The sequence below is a fragment of the Leptodactylus fuscus genome, chromosome 2 (assembly GCF_031893055.1).
Source record: "Leptodactylus fuscus isolate aLepFus1 chromosome 2, aLepFus1.hap2, whole genome shotgun sequence".
NCBI lineage: Eukaryota > Metazoa > Chordata > Amphibia > Anura > Leptodactylidae > Leptodactylus > Leptodactylus fuscus.
In genome coordinates this window covers 39409834-39433040 of record NC_134266.1, presented here as the reverse complement: position 1 = coordinate 39433040, position 23207 = coordinate 39409834, and the positions used below count along the sequence as shown (strand labels likewise).

Here is a 23207-nt window from a genome sequence, read left to right as displayed (position 1 = left end):
GCTCACAGCTGATAGTTCGGTATCTTGCATCAGCGCTATTGTCCATTAACCACAAAAAATGCCCCAAATATCCTTCATCACAAGCCCTCCTCCTCCTCCTCCTTTCTTCTAACCACTGTGTTCTACTGCCCAGAGAAGTCTGAAGCCATCCAGGTAGACAGGGTGCTGCTCTCTTGCCAAGCTTCCATAAACTCATGATGATGGTGATGGTAGGTTCCCAGGTTGTAACAGAGTCCCACATGTCCACAGTAAAAGAAAGAAATACCAGTCAGCTGTAGGCATCTTCACACATCAGCAATAGATGCCAAAAATCATCTCCTTGAAAGAAGAAGTCCGCACTTTCCTGCAGGTCTCTCCTCCAGCTTTGTCTGCCTCAAGGTGACCATGTGGTTCTTAGCTTGTGGGGGGATGGTAACAGGAACATGTTCACACAGGAAAAACTCCAGGTCTTGAGTCATTGTCCATGCTTTAACAATAGAAACAAAAGGAAAAAATACTCCACAGTGTCTTCCATTCGATTTATAGTTGCTAATTCATAGTGCTAGTTTTCTTAGTTAGAGGATTCTTGAAGATACAGATAGAAAGAGTGAAAAAGGAAAGATAAAGGTTGCTCCCAGCTTGGAGCTCTGTATCGAGGCAGTCACTCAGTGCGGCGCCAGAAATGAATGGACGTAGCCAGGAAGCGGGGGGTTAAGCGGCCGGCCGCTTCCATTCATTTCTATGGGAGCGTGCTATTCGAAACAGCTGTTTCGAATAGTGTTCGCTCATCTCTATCCATTACTACTTTTTTCAGATTCAAATTATTTCTGTAACTATTGAGGGTTTTTCTTTCATAAAACGAAGAGTAGCAACAATTTTGTGCACGTGCGTATATTATTTTTACTGTACTAAATTAAGAGGCAAGTCATTGAGTCCGACCTTTGGGTCTGAGCAGTTCAACTTCCATCCAGCAGTTCTTCCTTTGGGGTAACTTATAAAGAGAACACCCCTTTAATTCAGCTTATGCTGAGTATGTACACCAAAACAATCCATAAAAAACAGCAAAAACTCATCCTGCAAAATAGAAAGGCTGAATTAGATCATAAATATAGTGAATACGGCCCTCCGTAGTCCAGAGGTGCGCAGAGACAGACTCAATCTGTGTTACAATGTATAAAGATACTTTATAGTTTGTGTGAAAGCACTCCAATATGTTTATTATACACCAGAAACAAAACGTTTTGAATTTGTATCAGACCTTCATCAGTATATTTGTTAATATATATGTAACAAAATTTCATAGCTCCCAACTTTCAATGGACAGAAAGAGGGACAACATATGTGACGCTACGAGCGCCGCGGCAAATTGAGCTCTGAATACTTCTATATTTACTCTGCACATTCTCACCCTTTTTTCTTTGTGCCCCCATACATTATAATGATCTTACAGTCACCCTAACATTATATGCCCCTACATTATAATGTTCACCTTCAATTGCCCCACAAAATTATGTCCCTCTCCTCATGCCCCATTTTAAACTGGGGCAAATAGATGGGGACAAGTCCCCCTCCAGCTACCCCCATGGTTTAATGTCCTCCTCCAGTTGTCCCCCCGTCAGTTTAATGTCCACTCCTCCATCTGCCCCAGTTTAATTGCCCTCCTTCAAATGCCCCAGTTTAATGTCCCCTTTATCTGCCACCAATTTATTGCCCCCTACATCTGCCCTCAGTTTAATGTCCCCTTCATCTGCCACCAGCTTAATGTCTTCCTCCATCTGCCCCCAGTTTAATGTCCCTCTTCATCTGCGATCAGTTTAATGTCCCTCTTCCTCTACCCCAGCTTCATTTAATGCCCCCTTTAACTTCCACCAGTTTAATTGCCCCCTACATCTGCCACCAGTTTAATGTATCCCTTCTTCAGCCACCAGCTTCATTGCCCCTTCATTTGCCCCAGTTTAATGCCCCCCCTTCACCTGCCCCCAGTTTTATTGCCCCTTCATCTGCCACTAGTTTAATTTCTCCCCCTCTCATCTTCCACCAGTTTAATGTCCCCCTTTATCTATCCACGGTCTAATGCCCCCCCCCCAGAGTCTTACATAAAATCACTGATACTTACGACTCCTCACTGCTCCTGCTGCTCTGTCTCTTCTCCTGGACTGATCAGGGAACTACAGGCGCAATATGACTCACATCATAACATGGCACCTACAGCTCCCAAGGCCGGAGCACACAGGAAGGAGAAAAATTATGAATCAAGTAGCTGTCAACGGACGGCTCCTGCTTCACCACTGTATTCAATTCATCTGCATCCTCTCCGGACACCGATGAGTTGGATCCGGGATATACTTTATGCGGGACAGGACCTGGAATCTGGGATGGTCGGGAGGTATGAAACTGAATGTATCATATGTCCACATAGTATCCAAATACATGTACAAATGTTACATCTCAAATGCATGGATAAACACAAATCAATAAAAAAAAATAAAAAATCTCTGTTCGGTATTAGGTAAAACAATAATGTCTAGGTATTGGAGAAAAATACTAACACTAAAGATCCATAGTGAATAAACAGTCATATATAGGAATAACATCTTGTAAGGCGACACAGGAGATAAGGCTAGAGGAACAGTGCCCATCTTAATAATAATAATAATAATAATAATAATAATAATAATAATAATATTAATAATAATAATAATAATACATTTTATTCATATAGCGCCAACATATTCCACAGCACTGTACAATTTGTACATACAAAGACCAAAGAATCACTGCAATAAAATAAACAGGAATCCTACACAATCTTACCAGATGCAGTCAGGAATACGGAGCAGAATAAGTCATGGTGAGAGAGTAGTTATTTTATTTTACTATTTCCATCTTCTTCTACCCATGCTTATACATTTATTTTATTCCCTTCTTCTTTATTGTTTCCCCATATAGATCTTAGTTTTTCCCGTTTTTCCTCTTTATTTGCATTCCCTTTTTTCCCCACATACTTAAAACTGGTTTTCCTTGCTTTTGAAATACCTTTTTTGATTTTTGCCCATACTTTTGCCCATACTTGAGGTTTCACTTGCTAAAGTGACATCACTTCCTGGCTGACATCAGTGCCTGTCACATGGACAGCATCACTCTCACTTCCTTATTTAAACTGTACTCTTTCACTATGAGGCTGCAGACTCCTAGACATTGCTGGTCCTTTTCAAGTATCCCACATCACTGTGACTTATTCTGCGCCTTATTCCTGGCGACATCTGGTAAGATTGTGTCGGCTTCATTTACATTCCGGTTTATTTTATTGCAGTGATTCTTTGATCTGTATTAGATAGCTGAGCACCAGTCCTCCAACCTGATCTCCTGTGTTGCCTTGCAAGATGTTATCCTTATAGATGACTGTTTATTCACTAGATCTTGAGTAATTTTTTTTTCCTCTCTGATACCTTGAATAGATTATTGTTTTACTTTGTATCAAAGCAGAGATTTTATTATTTATTTATTTGTTACTTTGTGTTTATCCAGGCACATGAAATGTAACTTTTGTGCATGTATTAGGATTCTATGTGAACATTTGATACATTCTGTTTTGTTACATATGTACTAAGAGTGACCTGATGAAGGTTTGATACAAGACTGAACTGTTTTGTTATAAAGAGAGCGCTGGATTTGTCTTTATACATTGAATTAGACCTAAAACTAAAAAGATCCCAGCAGAATGGAGGCTCCTTGTACAGTCAGTTCACCATGTGATGGGCGGCAGACACTGCCAGTCAGTCAGTTAGAAGCCCCCTGGCCATGTGCCACTTCCCTGCTAGTAGTGATGTACTGGGTCACATGACTGGTGTCTGCTGATCCATTATGGCTGAGCCCAGACTTCCCTCATCTCACCAGACCCACTGTATAGAGAAGACCATGCTGGATATAGCAATCAGCAGACGGAGCATTGCCTTCCTCTGTGTAGCAGAGTCTTAGCTGTCAGTGTACTGTGCAGGTCACTCCGCAGTTGTCCTGTGTACACCTGGTCTGCACCAGCTTTGCTGTTGTCCCTGGCACATGACACTTGCATTGGGAGGAGTGCACTTGTGGTATAATGTGTGTCTTCAGATAAGAGTTTATATGGAGGGCTTCTTATGTTCTGCATAGTGGCAGCAGCATTACATTTGACAAGTTTAGTAATGGTGCTGGATTTTCTATCATCCACAGTTAGTCTTCTATCTGTAGGTTCATAACCATTATATTAATGTGTGCGTGGGATAAATCATGCAAAATCCTAATCCTTACATAGGCTGAAATGCTGCACATTTTACCCTCTGCTGCAGTGGCGGATTCAGGCTTTGCTTGGCCCTGGGCAATTGACTTTGGCAGGGCCTTACTTATACGATTCATATTTTCTGCCATTACAATAAATACAATGCAGTAATACTCACAGGAGACGTCTCCCCACATTTCCAGTCTCCTCCCTTTGGACCGCCATGACCACTTCTTTCAGCTGTGACTTCACTCTGTAAAGTTTGAAGCACAGACCTCTTTGACTCCTCACTTCTCCATGCACCCAACCCCTATCTATCTATCTATCTATCTATCTATCTATCTATCTATCTAATCTCCCACAACGGCCCCTGCAGCCTATATTATGCCCCACAGTGGCACAATAGACTGTGGGGCATAATAGAGGCTGCAGGGGGTCTGCTGTGGGGCATAATAGAGGTGAAAGGGGCCATAGTGGACCCTTCAAGCATTATTATTATACTCTGGGGGGTCTTTTCGGAGCCCCAGGAGACATTAGAGAACATAATAAACACTGTTACTCACCTCTCCGGGATCCGATGTTAAAGAGGACCTTTCATGGGTTTGGGCAAAGGCAGTTCTATATACCGCTGGAAAGCCGACAGTGCGCTGAATTCAGCGCACTGTCGGCTTTCCAGCGGTACATAGAACTGCCTTTGCCCAAACCCATGAAAGGTCCTCTTTAAAGGGATTCTACCACTAAAGCAATATTTTTTTTTTTTTCTAATTACCTTAACAAAGGCTATTCGTCTCTTACCTTTAGACGTGGTCTTTCTTAAGGCTATTCCGTCGTGGTAATTAGAAAAAATGTTGCATTAGTGGTAGAATCCCTTTAATTCTAGCAGGCTCTGGGCCTATATGGTCATATACCAGACCACATGACGTCTGGCCCGAAGCCAGCTAGGATTAACATCAGATCCCGGAGAGGTAAGTAACATTATTATGTTCCCTCACCTCCCCTGGGCCTCCGATTATTATACTCGGGTGGGGTGGGGGGGTCTGAAAAGACACCCCCCCCCCCTTCCCGAGTACAATAAAAGCGGCAGTGGGATCGTGGCCTGTCCCGGGCCTATTCACTGCCGGCCTCTGCGGCCTATAGTACAAGGGGAAGCGGGGGCGACAGTGATCGGGTCCGGGGAGGTTGGTAAATAAAACAAAAAAAAATGTTATTCTACCTACAGACCACGTTGCTGCTGCTCCCGCTGCCTTCGCAATCCTCTTCTCTCAGCAGACGTCTACGTATCAGCATAGGTGGCGTGATGACACCGCGTATGCTGATACGTAGATGTCTGAACCAGCGCACGGAGAGCGGCAGCTCTCCTGCGCTGGTTCAAAGAAAAAAAGTTAAAAGGAATTGCCTGGGCTGCCGCCCCCATTAGAGATGCGGCGCTGGGTCCGGGCCGCGCCGTGGCCCTGGACCCACCCCAGCTGTGCTGAATAACCTAAGTTGAGACTTGCGTATTTCAAAGTGGATTTGTCCATTACCCAACCATGATCTATTGATATTATTATGGTGACCCCCTCCCCCTTCCCCATGTGGCCACAGACTGTTGGTGTCTTTAATTGGTGTGCAGCTAGTGTCTTACTGTTCCTTGTTAAAGGGACTTTCAAGACAAGGGTATAACTAAAGACTTGTAGTGCAATTGGGAAGTACAAGCACAAGTTCACGTCTGCGTCAGCCTATGTAGTAGACTTCGCTGCAAATTGGCAGAGAAAAGGACTTTTCTCTCCTCTGGTTTCAGTATAAAAAATGTCAGGAACTTGGCAGACTCCATTATAACCTATGGGGTCCATGGGTAATTGCTACTTTAGCGGACAGTCATATGGGGTCTGCTGGGGAACCTGAATGATGGAGAGCCCAGTGCAATTGTGGACCTAGCCTAAGGAGAGCTGAGATGCCCATTGGGCATCATGCTATGCCCATCTTGTTATAACTGACAGATAACAGGCCTGTCAATCATAGTGAGCTGCAATGGTGTTATATTGTAGTCCTGTCACTGACCATTGTGGTGATGTCCATATGCTATAGAGGCAGTCAGTAGATTTCATGTTTTTTTTTGTTTTTTTTTTTCCAAAAGGTTGGAAAATCTAGTTACAAAAAACACTGATATACAACGGGAAGTGGACTAAACTCGAATGGGCATAATATTGCCGTATTCCCAATCATGAGGCATGGGACCCATCTTCTCTGCTCCGCTCTTCTTTCCTGATCATCTGGTGTGAACCTAGCCATACACCTTAGATGGCTGACAACTGTTCTTCCTGACCCTCCTATACACATGCATGCTTGGTTCTGCTGAGTATGCGTGTGCTCTCATAGAAGGAATAACAAAAAGGGAAGAGAGAAAATATACGAGACTAGGAAGTAGGTAGAGGGAAGGAGCCAGCCATGGTAGTAGGAGGTAGAGGTGTCTGTGAGCTCTTTTCTAGCATTATAGGGCCATGTTGGTTTACTATGTCGTGAAAACTGGCCGAGGATATGTAATTGAATTAGACCATCAGCTTGTACAAGACAACTATTATTTGCAATGTAAAGGACATTGTACTGCAATATTACACTGTAAAAGGAATATAGGGCAGTTGGATTTCATAACTGCAGTCATGGGACTTCCATGGTTTTATACCAGCCCTCTGGTTTATGATAAAAATGGCACAATGAATGTACGTTGAGTAGTTAATAGAATATACATGGTGCACTTTTTAATCTTTCTGGTCTGCTTCCTCTGGTGGTGTTGTTGTTTTTTTTTTTTTTTGTCTTGCTGCATGTTGGTCCACTAAAAACCAGGGGGGATGTCTCAGACTACTAGAGATGAGCGAGTACTGTTTGGATCAGCCGATCCGAACAGCACGCTCCATAGAAATGAATGGATGCACCTGGTACTTCCGCTTTGACGCCGGCCGCTTAACCCCCCCGCGTGCCGGCTACGTCCATTCATTTCTATGCAAGCGTGCTGTTCGGATTGGCTGATCCGAACAGTACCCGCTCATCTCTACAGACTACCAAAGTAGTGCATAGAGTACTCTGAAAGGTCCCTCTGACACTAGCATATTGCCCGATTACTTGCTGGGATCTCTACTGATAATCTGTTTTGCAGTAAATCCATCTAATGAAGCCCCCAGCGATCTGCTGCTATGATCGGGATTAACCCGAACTACTTAGTTCGTAGCGTAACCAATTGTAGAAGTTCAGGTTAACTCTGCTGCATCCGTACATGGATCGACTAGTTCTGCTATACTGGAAGCTTTCATTATATAGTGACCTGAGTCATAGATGGTGGTCCTGGTAGGAGTCCCATTAAACATTAAGAATATTCAAATGAATTCCCAGCATTGCCCAACCTCTGCTTTAGTTTTTAGTCTCATTGCAAACCTCCTTGCATGTGTCGCACACTAGGTCAAAGAAACTGGAATTCTCTTGTGCCACCAAGAAGGTGCTCACAATGCACCTCTCGCGAAGAACAAGGCAGTGGTGGTGGATCCTCCTTCAAAGGGTTTTCCAAGCTTACTGATTGATGGGGTTCTGCCACCTGGTGCCCCTGCTGATCAGATATTTGAAGAGACTTCAGCATTCCAGTGAATGCTGTGGTCTCTTTGTTAAAAACCATGCACTGCACTATACATTGTGTAGTGACTGTGCTTGGTATTACAGCTTAGCCTCACTTGAATTGGACTGAGCTGCTTATGAGTCATGTGACTGATATAAGTGACGTTACAGCCTGTAAAGCGGAAATCTTGTTAGAGACGTTCCACTGTTGCTTCAGATATGTGATCAGCGGGGGTGCCGGTTGCCAGACTCTATGACCTATACTAAGCATAGTTCATCAGTCATAAAAAATAGAATTATGGAATAGTACAAAAAAATTGTAACACTATACAGACCCCATAGATGTTTGTTACCTTTCTAAATTACTTAATGCTAAAGATGTTTAGTATCTACAGGGTATACAATCTAACTTGCAGGAAATATCTTATGTCAGGAATTCTACTGTGATATAGATTAGAGATGAGCGAACACTGTTTGGATCAGCCGATCCGAACAGCACACACCCATAGAAATGAATGGAAGCACCTGTGACACTGACTTTGCCGACGGCCGGCCGGCGTCACAGGTGCTTCCATTCATTTCTATGGGTGCGTGCTGTTCAGATCGGCTGATCCGAACAGTGTTCGCTCATCTCTAATATAGATCTCTCCTACTTGACTGACAATAAGTCCTGTAAGTCTGTGACGTACTTGGTATTTATATAATCCTTTCTTTAATTTTGTAGGCTGCAAATGGTAAAATGTGACAAGTCTACGCCTTCACACCTTCCGCTGTCCTTGCCAAAATGGAGTGGTTGGTAAAGTCTATAAAGAAAGAACTTGGCATTGATCAAAATCAACTTGCAGTCTGTGAGTCGGAGAATCATGTGGTTGCCCTTGTGTCTCAGAAGTGGCTTGTGAACCTGAAAGAGCGTAGAGCCGTTCCGGTGCAATGCCCAAAGCCAGAGGGATTCAGTGGTGTGGAAATCCAAACTTTTTTGCAGAGATCGGTACAGAAGTTACCAGTTGGCTGGACTAGGATAGAGATCCACGGACTGCAGAAAAGAAAGCTGGCCTACACTGTGGCTTTAGACAATGGTTTCTTACAAGGAAATAGTGGCGATTCTGAGTCTTTGGTTAGGTTTATGCACAATGTTGCTCAGCAGAACTATAAGAATATGTGGCAAAAGGCTTGCAGGACGTACGTAGAACCCTATGAAAGGGTAACTAAAGTGCCAAGCATGCAGGCCCTAGATGCCCTCAAACTGTCTCTGCAAAAAGTCTACGGTTGTTCCTTCATACAGTTACCTAAAGCAACCACGAGTGTCTCGCCCTCTAAAGAAAGCGCCAATTTTGTTGTAGGGTCTCCTTCTTGTCCGAATATTGTTCCAGCTGATGCTCTTATAGAGTCCAATGACGTCATCTATATTATCTTACCTTATGTGCAGTATTCCTTGTATGATGCAGTCACTTTCAGTCCAGCTAAGCTCGCAAACAGTCATGCCAAAGTTCTCTTTATTCTGTATAATATCCTACAGGCCATGAAGGCTTGCCACCAGGCCGGCCTATCAAGTGGGGCTATTTCATTATGCAATGTAGCAGTGGATGAGAAACTTTGCAGTCAGTTAAGACCCAACTTTATTGATTATGAGACACCGGCTGAAAGGGTTTTGGACAATAAGGACAATTCAGAAGATATTGTGGACCAAGTAAAATGTAGTCTGCTTTGTAATTCATGCAACAGTGAGTTGAAAGCTCTAGTTATAGGCTGGATTCATGGAAGAATTAGTAACTTTGACTACCTTATGTACCTGAATAAACTGGCTGGAAGAAGAGAAGGGGATCCTAACTACCATCCAGTCTTACCATGGGTTGTAGATTTTACTACCAAAAATGGTAAATTCCGAGATCTGAAGAAATCTAAATTCCGTCTCAACAAAGGAGATAAGCAACTGGAATTCACATACGAGATGACAAAGCAAGCCTTTGTTGCTGGAGGTGGCAGTTCAGACCAGTTGCATGTTCCTCATCATATCTCTGATGTACTCTCTGACATTACCTACTATGTATATAAAGCCAGAAGGACACCAAAAGCAGTGCTATGCAACCACGTACGTTCTCAGTGGGAACCAAATGAATATCCCGCAAGCATGGAACGCATGCAAGGGTGGACACCGGACGAATGTATTCCAGAGTTTTATACAGATCCTACTATATTCAAATCCATTCATCCAGACATGCCAGATCTTGACATTCCATCCTGGTGTAGCTCATATGAAGACTTCATCCATGTTCATCGAGCACTTCTGGAAAGCAGGGATGTTTCTCAGGATCTTCACCATTGGATTGATCTCACATTTGGGTACAAGCTAACGGGGAAGAATGCAGTTAAAGAAAAAAATGTTTGTCTTCATCTGGTAGATAATCATACTAACTTGACGTGCTACGGAGTTGTACAGCTGTTTGACCAGCCACATCCCAAACGTCTTCTGGGCCCTGGATATTCCTTATTTGAAGCCCCTAATATAGTCCCATCGAAACACAATATCATTGAGATGACTGCATGTGATGATAAGGATGCCGTCAGCAGTTTGGTTCTAGAGGCCACAGCTTGCGAAAGCCATTGGACAAATGAAAAAGTAAGTTCTGTGGATGATGATTTGGAACAAGGGACTGAAGCTCTAGATGCTTTAGGATCTTCTGGAAAGACTAGCGAAGCTGTTACTATACCCTCTCTCCAAATCACTAGTGTTAGTAACTATTCAGGTGAAAGCAAAGCACCATCAGCTAAGTCGACCAGACAATATAAGGGTGTATCAGAGGAGAATGGGGGAAAAATATCGCTTCCTGAAGGTTTTAATCCTATACAGGCTCTAGAAGAACTTGAAAAGCTGGACAATTTTCTAGTTCGAGGTTTACACGGCACCATTCTTCCTGTGAAAGAAACCCAAAAGAAACTTCCATTGAGCCAGCGTGACTTTTTTGACAGGGACATCCAGGCTCTGGGTGTGATGATGGCAGAGATCATTTTTGCACCAAAAATTCACAACACAGCACCAAAAGCTCCATTAAAGGAACGGTATACTTTGGTCCATAATCTGTGTAAACACCATGTTAAAGAGATTCCAACTCCTCTTCTACAGATGTTAGAGTCCTTGTTGCACATGGACACACCAGATAACCTGCTTCTCTGGGGTATGAACGTTGAACAACAAGTGAAACTCTTTGACTTCCCCCACATTTCTAATGGTCTTCCACCACCCTGTCCCTCACAGCTTCTTAGTCCTTATTGTTCCACCATTCCTTTTCCAAAGTACTTTCCAAACCTGCATAAATTTATTTTAACCTATCAGTCCAGAACAATAGAAGACGATGGCCAAGGACGGGAACTTGTGTTCCAGTTATGGCAGCAAATAGATGGCATACTTTGTGATATCACCCCTGAAGGGTTGGAGATCATTCTTCCATTTATCCTGTCTTTAATGACAGATCATAGCACAGCTGTATATGCCGCATGGTATCTCTTCGAGCCCGTGGCCAAAGCTTTGGGACCTAAAAATGCAAATAAGTATCTAATGAAGCCACTCATTGGTGCCTATGAAAACCCTTCATATCTTCATGGAAGGTTTTACCTCTACACCGATTGCTTTGTGGCTCAGCTAATAGTACGTTTGGGCTTGCAAGCATTTCTTTCTAACCTACTTAATCATGTTCTTCAAATACTTGTTGGTGTGGAAAGTTCAGGCGATGAAGGAAAGCTACTGTCTGGAACTGCCGAGGATGAGGAAAGCGGTGGTGAAAGCCCTGTCTCTTGTGAATTTGGTGAAGGAAGACACAACAGCGTGGATCGAAGTTCCTCATCCCATGAACTCTTAGACTATACTTCTGGGGTCAGCTTTCATGACCAGGTTTACCTAGCAGAGAATGAGGACTTTCAGTCTGGCCTGTATGTCAGTGATCCTCTTCAACCCCAGGAACCAGAATCTCTCAGCCTTGGTCGGCTGAGTGACAAAAGCAGCGCAAGTGAAGTCTCTCTTGGAGATGACAAAGTAACAGATAATGATTCCATTAGAGAAAAGGGGAGTATGAAATCTGGGGATAGCAGCCAAGACCTAAAACAGAGTGAGGAGTCTGACGAAGAGGAAGAGCGAGAATGTTCCCCAAGTCTTTCTGAGCTAACGCTATCGGTCAATACCGAGGCTTCTGTTGATACCGTGCTGCCCAGTGACAGTAGAGAAGTGGAAGAAGAAGAACCTGATCTAACTAACCAAACCGAGGAAAAAGAACAGAAGATCTTGATAGGTAAGAAAATAATTACTTCATTCCGTGTAAATTTTATTAATTGGAATAGGACATGGCACAGTGCTCACTGGTCTCAGAAGTTGTCTCTATAGAACAGCTATCAGATCGTGCAGAAGTGTATCTGCCTAACTCCTTGGACAGCTGGTCTCATAATCGCAAGCCATCACCTTTCCAAAGAATAGATAAGTGTCTGATCCCTGAGGATCTCAAGGCTAGCATCTTCATACCCTGATCATGACATTGGGAGGGTATGAACGTTAGGCATGCACACTTCGTCTTCATTCAATCTCTATGGCACTCACCAAATTGACCAAGCGCATTGCTCTGCTGTATTTGTCACTCCCAGTAAATGGAGTAACAGTGTGAATGCATGACTATTGCTCAGTGCAATGGAGGGAAACTGGACCTCTGTCGATATGGTGGGGTAGGCTATGGATAGGTGATTAAATAAAAAATGCCAAATTTCCAAGAACTCCTTGTTGCCTGTTTCCAGCAGAAGTGCGTTTATTCTACACTTTAAAGTGAGGACAGCAAGAACTTTCTAAAGTACTTTACATAGAGGTACATATTACTATAACATTCTATAAAGTAGTTTTATTGTATTGGGATATTTGTAGTGGTTACTGAATAGTATAATGTATTGGAATCTATCTTATGGGATATAAGTGCATTTATTTGTACTAGTACTCAACATAAGTGAACAAGCACAAACTGCCAGTTTCGCTTCATTACTTTATCGCGGGATGTCAGGCTTATTTCCTGCATATTGTATGTTTTATCACAATGTATGCTTGTCTTGCAGATACAGCCTGTAAAATGGTGAGGTGGCTGTCGGCCAAGTTAGGCCCTACTGTGACCTCCCGCTGCATTGCAAGGAATTTGCTGAGGCTGCTGACGTCCTGTTATGTTGGTAATTGTTTGCCTCTCGTCTTTTTGGATGACTGTGACATGCTGTATGATAGGCAAGTCTAGGAACTATTTAGCAAGGGCCCTGCTGCTGCCACTCCCTTCCTGAGACTTGCTGGAGCCCCACCGACTTCTACTTTGTGGTCCCTATTGACACTGCTCACAGTAACCACCTACACCAGCCAGGTGGCTAAGTGGTGTCTCCAAAGGGGGTAGGCGGTAGAGCCTGGTGGGGAGCACAAGCTGCATTTTAACTGGCCGTGCTATTCATCTGAATGGGGTGCTATAACAACATATCTGGACTTTGCACAACCCATTCAGATGAAAGCAGCTGGTTTTTCAGTTGCAAGTTTTCTGCAATCTGCCACATGTGAAAGCATGCAGAATGGTCAAAGTACTGGTAACTGAACTATTGAAGCTGTGATGCCCCGACGAAGAAGCTATACCTGGATTCCCCAAACAAGGGTGCAGTACAGTGACCTATACCTCTGACGTATTCACACAGTTTATTTGGACTGTGGAGAGTTTGTATCACAGAATGACTGAGACGTCTTTGTACCCCATTCTCCTTAGTATTGATAGTCAAACTGGTACATCCATTTCTATTTCATCTAGGTCACCAGAGACATCAGTTTTTATCTAACATGGAGGAGAATAGCCCCCTAAATGTCAAGAGACCAGTGTGTGGAGATCAAGTGTCCAAACCAGTGCTGGACTGTCTGATGCACATGGCCCATCTCTATGGGGAACCCTTTCTAACGTATCAGTATCTGCCTTACATTAGCTACCTGGTAAGTCGTGCGCTTATCCTTATTTGTGCCAAGCAGTAACCCATTGAATTCAACAATAGAAGATCATTACAATGAATGATCATTATAGGCAACCAATGACGTGGCTGTAAAGCCGTCTCTAAAGGTTTTGTGTAATGGTCACAGTTGCATGAAAGATCTTTCTGCAAAAGAGTGTTCTCAAAAAGTCAATTTGCCCTTCACTCAATGTCATTAAACATGTATGGCCAGTGCAAGTGGTGGTAAGATGTTGTCAGCTCAAAGATCACTTCCAGACAATCCTTCACTAAATGGTTGTTCGGCCATCATTCTACTTCTTTCAGCTGTGTATAGCCGCTTTGGGCTGTGTTCACACCTATGTCGGAGGCTCAGTTTAGTGCTCCTGTCACAGATATCGAAATAATGAGGACCCCACAGAAGACACAGTAGAAGCTGACTAACCATGTTGTAAATAAACAGGAACCGTTGCGGGCCTTTTGTATCCATATTGGGACAGATTCAGTACGGTGTCCAGTTTTCTGTTATAAAGCAAAAAACAGAGCCTTAGACTAGTGTAACCTTTCTCTTTATAAAGTTGCTTTTCCACTCTATTCTTCTCTCCTGTCATAACAGCAGATGAGCCGACTAAACATTAAAATGGATTTGTCTAATGACAATCTCTTACACAATGAGCCCCATTATAGTCTGAGGTCCATGGTATCCGTCGTCTGTCATAACTTTGCTGGATGACAAATTCCCGCCAGTTACCGCCACAGTTTTAGATGGACTTTGTGTTGGAGGCTCCTAATAGAACCTTTCATGCAAATGGAAACGTACCCTTAAACTCCACTTTTGGAAATATAACCCCTTTGCGAATTAAAGGTGCCTGGCTTCTCATGCAGTCCTTTAAATGAATGGGTGACCGCAAAAGGATTGAGCTGCCGTTTAAGAATTCTCCAGCCTGTCACATTGAACAGGCCGGGGTGACGTACACGTGCCCTAATAAGATATATGAATGTGGTAGAGGATATATACATAATTTACAATTAATTTTATTTTTTTTTCCTTCCCCCATTCCTTAGTATGCTGTTCAGCTAATCTTCAAAACTTGAAACCTACTAGTCATCATTTCAGAGCTGTTCAATGGATAATTTTTTTTTTTTTTTTGTAGCACTTAGAACTGGAAATAACATCAGCATTGTTGCCAAATGTAGTCCCGTGGGGCCATTTAATTACCAAGTGATGTCTGGATGGGATACACAGCAATCCTCCCTTAATGTGCCGCTGGGTTGTCTTCCAGTGTTTGTTACAACTCATAGAAATATACTCCTCCTAAAGAGAATCCCTGATTTTTGTGCATAGCTTTCTGTTCATTTGCATGATTTTCTATGGACTTTGCACTTCCTCTTATGCCTGGGAGTTTATTCAGATGATTTACCATTATATTGCCCTTTTGCATACTAAAATATGAAACGGAACACATTCACGCTCCAGACTTTCTTTAGTCTGAAATGCTGACGCTTAACAAAGCACAAAACCAGCAAGAAGTAGGAAATCCTGTTTCCCAAATTACTGAACAGGGTTAGATTTATCACAATGGAATTGATACTGATCCCTTTAAATGCATTTTTTTTCATTCTCCGTATTTGTTTGTGCTGTCAGCAATGTTTGGTCCTTTTGTCAAGGTTATTGCATTGCTGATGTAGGAGAAATGTCGTATTGTATGCTGACAAAATGTAGTGAGATTCCCAACTCTCCCTTTCAAAATATATATTCATTGTTTTTTGTTCCCCCGTTTTGATGTTATCCTTTATATTAAAATAAAAATAGAGAGAAAAAATAAATTACAAAAAATTAGTGTCCCAGGAGATCACCTTTGCCTCCCCCCCCCCCCCCATCTCAAGTGTCTGATTGTAAGATAACTGGCTGGAGAAGGAGCCTTTTCGCTCTGTGTTAGAGATGAGCGAGTAGTACTCGATCGAGTAGGTATTCGATTGAATACTACGGTATTCGAAATACTTGTACTCGATCGAGTACCACTCGCTGTTCGAATGTAAAAGTTCGATGCAGAACCAGCATTGATTGGCCGAATGCTATACAGTCGGCCAATCAACGCTAGTTCTTTTCCTACCTTTAGAAGTCTTCTCCGTGCAGCTTCCCCGCGGCGTCTTCCGGCTCTGAATTCACTCTGCCAGGCATTGGGCCTGGGCAGAGCCGACTGCGCATGTCCGATGCCTGGCAGAGTGAATTCAGAGCCGGAAGACGCCGCGGGGACGCTGCACAGAGAAGACTGCTCGAAGGATCCAGCCCGACCCTCACTCGTGGACTTGGTAATTATAATTTGATCGAACGTTGCCTACCCCTGAAACGAGCATTTTTCCCCCATAAACTGTAATAGGGTTCAATATTCGATTGGAGTAGTCAAATATTGAGGGACTACTCGAAACAAATATCAAATCTCGAACATTTTACTGTTTGCTCATCTCTACTCTGTATTGTCTGCAGTAGGACACAAATATTGTGTCTTTTATCAGACTATTTTGCCTTAAAGGGATTCGGTCATTAAAACTGCACCATTTTATTTTATTTATTTATTTTCCCCTAACACGTAGGAATGGCCTTAAAGACTATTCTTCCTCCATAGCTTTAGAAGTGTTCTCCAGGCTGCCATTCGGTACCTATCCCGGTTTTCATCCGTATGCAAATGAATTTTCTCACAGCACTGTGGGCGTCCCCAGTGCTGCAAAAAAAAACTATCCAGCGATGGCCTCTTCTTCCTCTGGAACGCCCTCTACATGACGTGTTCTTCGGATGGCTTTAAATCGGGCGCATTTGCAGTCAGCTTTGCTGTGCCTGCGGCCATTTTCATGTGGCCGCTTACACAAGGCCATGGGCATGCACAGTCTGCTCTGCCCAATGGCAGAGCCGACTGCGCATGCGCCCCATTTAAACCCATAAGAAGCCATCCGAAGAACATGTCACGGACAGGGTGTTCCAGAGGAAGAAGAGGCTGTCGCTAGAGAGTTTTTTTTGGCAGGGAACCGCCCCCAGTGCTGCAAGAACTCATTTGCATACCGATGAAAACTGGGATAGCTGTGGAGTGCAGTTTTAATGGTTGGAATCCATTTAAAGTAGTTACTTTAACTCAATACTACAGAAAATATAAAACTTTGTAATGTGCCTTATCAGGTACAAAAATGCTTCTTTCTCAATTTGAGGGTTTCTCTCCTCTAACCTTCCCCTTACTAAGCTGTTTAAGTCTCTTATTAAACCCATCTGTAGTAAAATTAAGCTGCAGCTCATCGCCATGTCAAGTGATATATACAAGTCTATGGAGGGGGAGATGGAGCTGCAGGAAGAGTTAATGGGAGCTATTACTACATGTTTCCACCCACCTGGTTTTTAAAGTACTGATTTTATTAACGTTCTGGTGAAGTTACTGTTGGTACCTTGGGGTATGTGCACACAGAGGAATCTGTTTGCTACATTTTGGGTTGTATTTCAATAACTTCCATTGAAAGGAATGGGCAGTGGAAATGACCTCCTAGTAGGGGTGGAATTTGGGCGTACAGAAAACTCTTCTTCTAATTCCTGAAGGACACCGCTTGTCTCCACCAAAAACAGATTAAGGCCCCCTTGCATATGACCATATGCTAGTTCAGTGTACTCAATGTTTTCCTAGGTTGTTTTCCTAGGTGGCATACTGACCCATTCCTTTCTGTCGGCCCATGCACACCACAGTGTATTACAGGGATCCATGTGCAGGCTGGCAGTCTGGGACACGTCCTATTCCTTTCCAGTTTTCTGGGTGCGCTTCCACCGCCCCCACTGAATGAATGGGACCCTTGAAAGCATGGGCAGCACACTGATGATATATTATGGTGAACAGTCCAGACTACACAGCCTCTTTATTAATGCAGTAAATTTATAAACTATTAAACATTCGATCCTAAGACTAAATCTACAGCCTGAAGTTTATGTTAATGCATCTCCTTGTACACATTCAGGTGGCCCCCAGCAGTGGGTGCAGACTGAACAGCCGCAAAGAAGCCGGACTCCTTGCTGCCGTTACCCTTACCCAGAAGATAATCATCTACCTTTCGGACACCACGCTTATGGATATTTTACCGAAAATCAACCAAGATGTTTTGCTACCAGTATTGAGTTTTCTAACCTCCACCACTGTTGGGTAATGCATATGTTTAAGTTGGAATATCCAATAATTTGTGTGTTAAATGCCAAAAAAAGTAGTATGTGTGTGTGTGTGTATATATATATATTGTGTATATGTATATTATACCCACATATTGAATTTACTTGGAGGTGAACGCGTGGCAGTATTGGGTTGCAAAGGACTGAGGTCTGGCTATGATGCTCCAGTATAAGATTATTATTGTGGCCGCTGAATAAATTTCTCATAAAATGTATGTTTTGGAATTGTAGAAGATGCCTCATTGCAGTTTTGGTGCAGATAGCAGTAGATTTTCATACAGGCTATAAACTTTACACTACATAATTACCTGTATAGAAACCTTCTTATGGCATGATGCCTTGCACTATATTGTTGAGATGGTGCGGTGTCCCTCATGTGCCTTTTGGCAAACTGTAGCCAATATATCAAAGTTCATTGCTTTTCTACCATTAGGTTGCAGATGTTAATGGGAACCTGTCACACTGAGATTGCAGTTCAATCTGTATCATTGTACATGTGCCAGGGCTGGAGGGGCTGAACGGACTGCGATGAATATATTAGTTTTGCAGAAAAAAGATTTGGTACTAATTTATTTGGACCTTTACTCTTCCTGCAGAGGGGTAAGTTGAATCTCCTGGGTTCCAGTGCAGAATCTGTGCAATTGAGTCCTGCAAGCAGCACTACTCTCTACAAATTTTTCGTGCGGTAACTACACGGACCCCATTATAGTCTAGGGGTCCACATGTTTCCTTAGGTAACCACAAAAAAACCCCCCAAAACAGCAGACTTGGTTTTCATTTGGGGGGCGGACTCCCTGAACAGAAACCCATGTGCAGATGTGAATCAGGCATGAGATGATCGCATATATATTAGTGTGAAGTTTCAGTACTAGTTTCTCACTAGTTTTTACTAAGAGGACAATTTATAACCTATCCATCGGATTCTTGTGATCCTACAAGTTCTCAGTGTCCCTCGTTTAAAAGAAGTGGTGATCGATCATGTGCATTGTGCTCATACAGAAAGTATCAGGTAGTTCTGTCTCTGCTACATGATACCCTGCAATGTGTGTAGTTTACCATGAAGGCAAATCGACCAAATTTTCAATAAACTAGACTGACAACGTCTGTAGAATTTGTGTCAAAGGGTTATCTTGAAACTATAAGGCATAAACACATTATGTGGATACATAGGTGGAGTAACAGCAAGTCACAAAATGGTGTGACTTGCCTGTCTGCTAAAAACAAAGCTGCTATCTGTGTATCTAGTGGCCGTTGTGCAGGGTGAGGCCATAAGATTACCAGTCTGTAGATGTGGCTTCTTTATCCTAGAATGCCTCATTTCCTTCAATGGAGCAATAGGAGCAGCAAAGGGATAAAGCATGCCACCTAGTGGCTGTTTAATAGGAGCTACAGTGCTCATGCTCGACCACTGGTCCATTCAAATGAAGTACATGCGACCACTAGGGTTGAGCGATCGGGATCGGAAAAGATCTGATTCCGATCGGCGATCGAGTAAATTTCACGATCGGAATTCTGACCCGATCTTTTCCAGCGGGATCGAGATCGAAGGTTATCTCAAGATCGGCTCAGCCCTAAAAGTGACTTTTCCCATAGAGAAGCATTGACTAGGGTTGAGGATCGGGATCGGAAAAGATCGGATTCCGATCGTCGATCGAGCAAATTTCACGATCGAGATCAGGATTAAGATCGGCTGGAAAAATGATCGGAAATCGGATTTTAAAATCGATCTTGAAATCTCAAGATCGACTCAACCCTAGCGACTACCCATCATGTGATTGACTAAGGCCCCCTTTTTAAGGTAGAAATGGTAACAAAGTTTGATCTTTGTAGAGATTAGAATTTTATGGTAGATCTTACATTATTTATTTTTCAATTTCCCTATTCTTCTGTATTGATGTGACTAGAAACCTTGTGCAGACAACACACCGTTTCTCTTGATCTTTGCAACGTGCTTTATAGTTCTTCATTCCATATTAACCGCAGACTACAAGAATTGAGGAAGTGCGTATGTATAAATATGTTCCAGTACATGGAAGTCTTCAGTGTGCAGGATCTAACACTTTTCCAGAAAATACATTATTGCAAGCATTGTCATGGGCAAAAAAAAATAGAGGTTTTCATCTGAAAACCAGGTTTGCGTGAACATGAACATCAGCGGTTGTTAGAATGTGGTCAGCCGTCATTGTGCGCTTCCTAGTATTCTCTGTATTATAAATGTTCTGTAGAAATTCCATGTAATTTAGGATAATAGGCATTTATAGATCTGCTCTGCTTCATACGATGAATGCTCTTTACTAGATGAAAATTGCATTTTTTTAATTATCACTAATAGAAATACAGCGTCCCTTTCATGTCGAGCATTCAGCTCCGTATAATGAGTAGAGTAGCACAGTAACATCTCATGTAGAAACGCTTTAATATGCACTAGTGGGCCCTTAAAGGGAACCTGCTTTTTCTGGCCATTTACTTTACCATCTGATGCTTAGATCCAAATACCAGTCTTTAGAAATCGTCATAACTGTAATTATCCCCTGCGAAATAGTGCTACACCATAAAATTATCCCATGTGTGCCATCCTATTGCTAAGAAGCTGTGCTGAGAGATGCCAAGAACTCTGAACGACACAAATGTCAAAAGTGGGCAAAGGGGGCCTGGTCTCATAACTCACAATTTTTCATGATTTTTTTTTTTTCAGCCACACTGCAAACCTTGTATAAGAATTGTCTGATTAACCTCACCATAAGGTCATGGTATTGACTTGATATCCAAATTGGTCTGTTAGGTTAACACTTGTGCCGGACTCTCCGTCATTTGGTTTCTCCTTGGCACCCGAACGATGCAGAGCCTGTCCGGTAAAACAGCGGTTATCCTTGGGCCCGTGGACTATAATGGGGTCCGTTGAGTTTCCAACATTTTACTGATGTTCGGCAGAGTCCTACAGAGACTCCAATGCAGATGTCAACTTGGCCTTAGATGACCAACTTGCAGCATACAGGAATGAAAGGATCTTCTAATGTCTTGATCCCATATAGCATAGGGCACCATCAGAGGTCTTGAGAAGTCCATGATTTGATGGGTCAGAGCCTGTTTCGACATTAGAAGGATATATACACTTTATTAGTTTTAATGTTGTGGCTGATTATCTGACGCCTAGAGAAACCAGTTGATGGTTCATGTCATAGTTGGATCTTTTTTTTTTCTTCTAAGCCTTGCTCCTAATATTTCCCAGGCCTGTATAAATATTGTTAGTGAATGGCGCTTTGATCAGTGGCAGATACTCCACCACAATTGCCTTTTAATTTCCTCTTCATCGATGGCGTGTGTACATAGAGCTGTTTCTTTTATCCTCAAGGTCAGATTGGTTTCATTCAGCAACGTTGTGTGCAGTATTTGTCATGTCAATAATATAATATTTCTAATGTGAAATGTACATAGTAACATGGCATCAAATACTGGAAGGAGACGGCTGTTTGCAGTGCTTTCGCTCTTATCTACTATCTACACTTTCACTGATTTTTATCAGCGGGAGGTCTTGCCAATTGTCAAAGGTAATTTCAGGTAGAACATATAAATTTATGGAGATGTTACCTAGAAAAAAAGTACAGCAACATGGCTATGTCTTTGGAAATTACATTACTCCTCTAGAACTTGTCTACCCCATGGCTCATGCAATTTTGACAGCAAAATAACATTTTTGGTTAGTTATCAACCACTCTCATGAAGGGGAAAATGCAAATTACTGAAGTTCCAGTAAGGCTATTTTCACCCGGTGGATTTTGGTGCAAAATTTGAAGCAGCTTCTGTCTCAATCTGCTCCAAATTCTGCCTAAAACCAGCCAACATTGATTTCCATGGAAGATGGATACTAAATTTTTTTCCTCTAGCTAATGTGGGGAAAAACAAAAATCAGCTAGTGGAATTCTACCTGAGAACTCCCATTGAAATGAAAGGGAGGCAAAAAAATTACACCTTGCTTGCAAATTCCATGGTAGATTCTGCGGAAATATTTGGAAGCTCCGTGTGAACCTAAATATAAATATATATTAGTATGTGCCTGCGGGTTGGTTGCGGCGCTGAGCCGCGTTTATGTAGCAAACTTATGGTGGCTATGATCCGCCGCACTCCTTACGCCATTGGGTCCCCTCCCTATTTACCACTTTCCCCCGGCACGCGCTCTTGCGCCCATGCCCCTTTTTCTCCCGCACGCCTGCCCACGCCCATTCCCCTCCTTTGCAACTGCAGCCACCCCGCCCGCTTGCGGGGCTCCCCCACCTCCCCGCGGCACTGGCCCCCGCTGGTTACCCCTCCCTTTGAGTGAAATGTGATGGCATCTCCTAATGGAAGTGTGAACCTGAGGTTCAAGATTCCCTAGACCCAATGATGCATGTGTAGCACTGTTGTGTGTTTTCTGTCACATGATGGATTCTGTAACAGAACCACTAATGTGAACACAGCCTTATGAAGCAGATATGTGAGCGCTTATAATGGTTGTCACCAAACTTTCTATACGTGAATATGCCATATATACAAAATTGCTTTATAGAAATGCAACAGAAGAGAACCCCTCTTGCACCTCTGTAACTTTAACGTTGTGTTAGAACTAACAAACCTGACCTTATTGAACTCTACTTCTGTTTTCTCTTACAGGTTTCCCAGCGGTCCCCAAGCCCGGGTAGCGCTTTGCGTAAAATGTAGCAGCCTCATCTCCCTAATCTGTCTTAGGATAGGAAGAGAAATGGTCCAGCAACATCTTGGTGATGCTCTGAGAATCTTCTTCAGTAACTTCACTGTATTGCAGGATATCCATAAGCAGGTATACTGCAAAACATATCTAAAGACTAAGGGTCTATTCACATGGCAGAAAGTGGAGAGGAATGTGAAATGGGCATCACATTTGACCTCACTGATGATTACATCAAATTTAGTCCAGTGCTTGATGGATAATGTATTCCCCCCGATAATACCCCCCCCCCCCCCCCAAATCCCTTACATCACTAAACTATTAGACACAGTTCATATATCTCCATATAGCTGTATTTAGTACAATCATAAATGTTTAATATGGAAATTAAATTGGTTAAAATATATCATGACTTAGAATAACGGCACTGAAATGGCTTCCAGCAATGCTGGCCCTGTTCAGAGGTGAACACCCATAGCTTAAATAAAATTTGGTTAAGAACTCCAGTTTCTCCTGAAACTAGTTCTGAAAGTTTCATGGCATAC

At 42.8% G+C, this 23207-nt stretch overlaps 1 protein-coding gene across 1 annotated transcript in view; it reads left to right on the top strand.

Annotated features, from left to right (window-relative positions):
• Positions 1-3109: 3109 nt before the first annotated feature.
• Positions 3110-23207, top strand: part of WDR81 (WD repeat domain 81) — a 46369-nt gene continuing 26271 nt past the window's right edge. The window contains exons 1-6 of the mRNA XM_075263593.1: positions 3110-3245; positions 8541-12096; positions 12899-13006; positions 13618-13793; positions 17777-17958; positions 22629-22794. Of these exons, the coding sequence (XP_075119694.1) occupies positions 8601-12096; positions 12899-13006; positions 13618-13793; positions 17777-17958; positions 22629-22794 (4128 nt within the window). The 5' untranslated portion in view covers positions 3110-3245; positions 8541-8600. The remainder of the gene's footprint in view (positions 3246-8540; positions 12097-12898; positions 13007-13617; positions 13794-17776; positions 17959-22628; positions 22795-23207) is intronic.